The 4,930-nt window shown below is 56.2% G+C and overlaps 2 protein-coding genes across 2 annotated transcripts in view; one reads left to right on the top strand and one right to left on the bottom strand.

Annotated features, from left to right (window-relative positions):
- Positions 1-624: 624 nt before the first annotated feature.
- Positions 625-1,656, top strand: CHGG_05834 (uncharacterized protein; the record flags this gene model as incomplete). The annotated part of the gene is made up of 5 exons (XM_001221928.1): positions 625-657; positions 717-782; positions 865-987; positions 1,082-1,323; positions 1,434-1,656. 5 exons carry the CDS (start codon positions 625-627, stop codon positions 1,654-1,656), a joined length of 687 nt encoding a protein of 228 aa, XP_001221929.1.
- Positions 1,657-3,818: 2,162 nt separating this feature from the next.
- The window catches only part of CHGG_05833 (uncharacterized protein), a gene marked incomplete at both ends in the record, with an annotated part of 2,040 nt that continues 928 nt past the window's right edge, over positions 3,819-4,930 (bottom strand). The window contains one exon of the mRNA XM_001221927.1: positions 3,819-4,917. Within this exon, the coding sequence (XP_001221928.1) occupies positions 3,819-4,917 (1,099 nt within the window). The remainder of the gene's footprint in view (positions 4,918-4,930) is intronic.

Raw genomic sequence — 4,930 nt, 5'->3', positions numbered from 1 at the left:
TTCCCATGGGTATCAAGTACGCCGGCTGGCTCTGCGGCATGATCGCCCTGTTCCTATGTGCCGTCGTGACGGGGTGGACGGCCAAGCTCCTGGCCAAGTGCATGGACCTAGACCCGAGCCTCATCACCGTTCTCCGACGTCGCCGTACATCTCGTTTGGGCGCAATGCCCGGATAGCCACGAGCGTGCTGTTCACGCTGGAACTGCTCGCAGCATGCGTGGCGCTGATCGTGCTCTTTGCAGGACTCGCTGGATATCTTGTTTCCCCGGGTTCCTGTCAGTGACGGGCTGGAAGATTTTCTGCTCCCTTATCTTGATGCCCTTAAACTTCCTGCCGTTGCGGCTACTAAGCTTCACCAGTGTTATTGGCATCTTCTCGTGTTTCAGTAGTGAGTATCAACGAACCGTAACCGCAGTCGTCGGTGGGATGCTAATGTTGTCGTTCAGTCGTGCTCATCCTGGTCCTCGACGGATTAATAAAGCCTACCTCCCCCGGTTCCCTCCTTGACCCGGCCGAAACGTACATGTTCCCTGCGAACTGGCTGACATTGCCGCTGTCTTTCGGCCTGCTCATGTCCCCTTGGTGAGTTCAACCACCATCTCTTTCACAACAGATGAACTAACTATGCCTAGGGGCGGCCACGGCGTATTCCCCAACGTAAGTCCACCGTCATCATCAACGCCACCACCCATCACCAGTTTACTCACCACCTCCAGATCTACCGCGACATGCGCCACCCGCACAAATACAACCAAGCCCTCAAGATCTCCTTCTCCTTCACCGTACGTCACCCACTCCCTCATCACCTAATCCACCCCACCCCACAAACGCCCAAACCTAACCATAACAACGGCAAACAAACAGTACCTCCTCGATGCCACAACCGCCATCGCCGGCCTGCTCATGTTCGGCGACGACGTGCGCGACGCCATCACCTCCAACATCCTGCGCGAGGCCAGCTACCCGCGCGCCCTGGCCGGGCCTCATGTGCCTGTGCATCGCCATCATCCCGCTGACCAAGATCCCGCTCAACGCCCGCCCCATCGTCGCAACGGTCGAGGTTTTGCTGGGCCTGCATCAGCAGGCGGTGGCGGGGCCGCCGGAGGGTTTTGAGGGGGATGGGAGTGGTGGTGATGGTGGTGGTGGTGGTGGTGGGTTTGTGCATGGGTTGGTGGGGAGGGGGATGGGGTTTCGGGGGGTCATGAAGGTGGTTATTAGGGTGGGTGTGGTGGTGGTGTTTTTGGGCATTTCGATCGCCTTTCCGGCGTTTGATAGCATCATGGCGTTTATGGGCAGTGCGCTGTGTTTTACGATTTGCGTCACGTAAGTTGCCATGTCTATCCCCCTCTCCTACCCTCCTCCTTACATCCATTCCCCCCCCCTTTTCCCTTCTCCCAGGACGGGAAGGAGACGAAACTACCACAACAAACGAGGTATGGCATTGTCGAGACCACCAAGTTTGCTAACCAACCCACCCAGGCTCCCCCTCGCCTTCTACCTCAAGCTCTTCAGCCACGAAATCTCAACCCGCGAAAAAAGCCCTCGCCTTCTCCGTCATGGATCCTCTCCTTCATCCTCTCCATCATTGGCACCGTCTGGGCCTTCCTGCCCAAGAGTTTGATTGGCGCCGAGCCCGCGGCGCCGGAGCTGCGGTAGCAGTATCCCGAGTTGTCCAGTCATCCCTGCCCTACCTACCTGTGGAGATGGAACGCGTGGCGTGGCGTGTCTTGGGCGAGGAAGGCCGGCCCGGCCGAGGCGCGCGGTTGCGCATGCCTCCTGAGACCCGGTGCGGTACCGGGGATGCAGGACGTTATCCGATGACCAGCAGGCCGTTGGGGCTTGGCTTGGGCCGTTGCTGGGGGTTGGGTTGGGTGTGGTGGTGACGAATTACTTGAGGTGATAGTTATGAGGCTGGATGGATAGGGGGATGGTTGGCTGGGGAGGTTGGTGTCTTGTTCATGATGTGGTGTTTCTGGGGGCCACATCTTCTGCTTGGGTTCATCATGTTCGTGCTTAGGCCTTTATTCATGCGTGCATACATTACCAATAGCATTCGGCGAGGGAGTCGTTGACGGGTTTCTAGATTTCACTTCCTGCCACAGCATAACCAATTAACTTGATTCCAAACAGGAAATGCAGACGCATTGATCATCGATCATGTCTTGGGTCATGAAGTTGTAAAAACCAACACAACAACAACACTAATTAACACCAACACCAAACCCACAAGGTTCCCAGCATCCATCAATTGATGATACCCCAATCAATCAATCCCCCCCCACAACCAATCCCAACCGAACAAATAGTCCACATCCTCCCTCTCCTGACGCCCACCCGACCGGACTCCTGCATGCACTGCTGCACCCTCAGAACCCCATGCATGACCTGTGGGGGGTGGGTGGGGAGGTGTTTATTTACACTGCAAACGCATGTCATGTCATGTGTCGTGCTGGGATAGGAGGAAGCCCAATCCCCATACCAGCGGAGGACAGGCCGGACGCCCCTCCGCGCCTATGTATCATGTCCACCCGCCCTATTGAGCCTGCTACATGGTCGAGAACGGGGGTAGCGGACAGGGCCTCGTCGGGTCGATGCGGGTCCGTTGGTGTTTGGTGTTTGATGTCTGATGTCTGTTGTCGTCGTTCGTTCCTTGCTGTTGTTGCGGGTAGGCAAGGTAACTATGCATGTTGTCCGTCCTGCGTGCTGCGGGCGTGACCTGGCCACGAACCGGTGCTGCATGGACCCTGTCTAGGTAGGCACCTCCAAACGTCTAGGCGTTCTGGGGCAGGGTTGGGGGAGGTGCTGAGGCAACGGATCGGGGAAACTGAATCCCAGCTGGCTGCTTGAGGTTTGTTTCATTCCACCCGAGTCTAGTTAGCCAGGTAGTTTCTGGAAAGTCTAGTCGGGCGACAGCGACGAAACATAACATCGCGAATCTTCAATTTTCTGAAACTGGGTTACAACGCGTCTTGAGACGAAAACATGGCGTTTGAGATACTGGAGCGAGAACGCCAGACCAGCATATGCCGTGTCAATTCACATTTCATCAATCATGCAGACAAGCGGAACTAAATGCTCGAGTGGGTAACCTCTGGTATTCTAGATTGGATCTCCTCGAGACAGTATCTAATACACAGAAAGCGAGTTGAAGGCCGAAACCAGCCCAACCAGACCACTCATCCAAACTACCCCCCTTCCTCCACTCATCCCAACTTCCGTCGATCGATCTGTGTAAGAGTAGAAAAACAACTTCCACCAAAAATGATGATGACCCTGTTTCACAACGCTGCTGGTGCTGTCTGTCTGTCCGTTTTCCTGCCCAAGTAGAAAGTAGAAAAGCAAAAAAACAATAGTCCAACCACCCCAAATGTCCAGTTTTGCCATTTGTGAGCCCCAATCGCGCCAAAAACCCATGCCACCAGCCCCATATGTTTGTGTCGTTTCGTTCTAAACCATGCTATGCTATAAAAAAAAGGAAAGAAAAAGTTGAGTGAGAGACGATCAAAGTATGTAAGATGATATGTGTCAAAGGTGATCGGCTTCACCGGCCGACCCGATGAGAACAGAACAACTGAGCGCCCTACCGCACAGCCCGCGGTAGAATGCCCACACAGCAAGAAAAAGAAACAAGACTAGACAGACAGCAGCAGGGTCAACACTCTTACACCAAGAGAAAAAAAAAACCAAATAGATCGATGTATCAACCGACGGAGGCGGGATGATGATGATGTTGGGAGGGATAAGGATGAATGATGGCGGTTGCGGTGGTAGGCCCAACCACAAGTGGAAAACCGGCACTCGCGCGGACCGCGCTCCCCTCAGGAGCGGGCCGCTTGCCAGTTGACCAACCCCCCGAGATAGCTAAGACCGGAACGCTTCTCCTTGCGCCAGTCGAAGTTCCAATTCCAATCTCGATCGCGACCCTTAGTTCGCGGGCAGTCCTTGGTCTTGTCGCGACCGTTGCTCCACCTTCCCTGGTGATTATCTTGTGTGTGGTGGTTGTGTTGTTGAGTCGAGAGTGGTTCCCAGAGACAGAAGAAAATGGCTCCTGAAGAAGGGCGATGGTTAGATTCGACGTCGTGCCGCTTAATCGGGGAGCTGGCCGAGAGGACGGCCCCAGCTGGCCGACTTGCACGGATAGAGACGTTGACGACCTTGCGAGGCGGGCTGCTGCCGTGCGCTCGTCGGCGCTCGCCGAGGGCCGCCCACTTGTCTAAGCCACTCTGTTGTGATGATGGTGAGTTCCGTGGAAGTTGAGGTTCCTCTTTGGCCGGAGGCGCCTCGTAGAGAAACAGGCCGTCCATGTCAGGATCCTCGTCGAAGGTTCCATCAATGGATGGAATCATGGCCTCGTCACTGGCAAGAGTGGCCGACTTGGTCGCGGGCGACAGGCCTTGTCGGGGCGTGTCGTCGTTCTCGGCGGCTAGGGAAGGGGTGGCAGTGCTATCGTGGCTCCAGGTCCTCGAGTTCATCTCCTTGAGGGTCTGTAGTTGCTTGGTCTGCTCCTCTTCCTCCTCGAACTCCTCGTCCCATAGATCACTCCAGCTCTTGGACACCCCATCACTGCGCCCGAAGACCAGGGACATGGCGGACTGGTTGCGAGTCTTGGACATGGTAATCGGAAGAGACCCAGCCACCGGGGCCAACCTCGCAGCAGCCTTCGCGGGCAGGACCGGACGGAAGTCGGCTGGCGCGGCGAAAGACTGCATCGACAAGCCCAGGTTCGAGTCCATGTAGGACGACATGGACGGCGTCTGCGCGGAACCCGACATCCAGTCCGCCGTGGTGCCCGATTTGGAGAATAGGTCTTCCTCGTAGCTCTCGTCGTCCGGGATGGCACTGAGTTGCCTGATGGGCTTCGGAGGGGTCGCATGGAGGGCCTTGGCCCACGGGAAGGCACCAGTGTCGACCTGCGGACTCTGGATAGAAG

The sequence above is a fragment of the Chaetomium globosum genome, genomic scaffold, assembly GCF_000143365.1.
Source record: "Chaetomium globosum CBS 148.51 scaffold_3 genomic scaffold, whole genome shotgun sequence".
Classification (NCBI taxonomy): domain Eukaryota; kingdom Fungi; phylum Ascomycota; class Sordariomycetes; order Sordariales; family Chaetomiaceae; genus Chaetomium; species Chaetomium globosum.
This window is presented reverse-complemented; position numbering and strand designations above follow the sequence as displayed.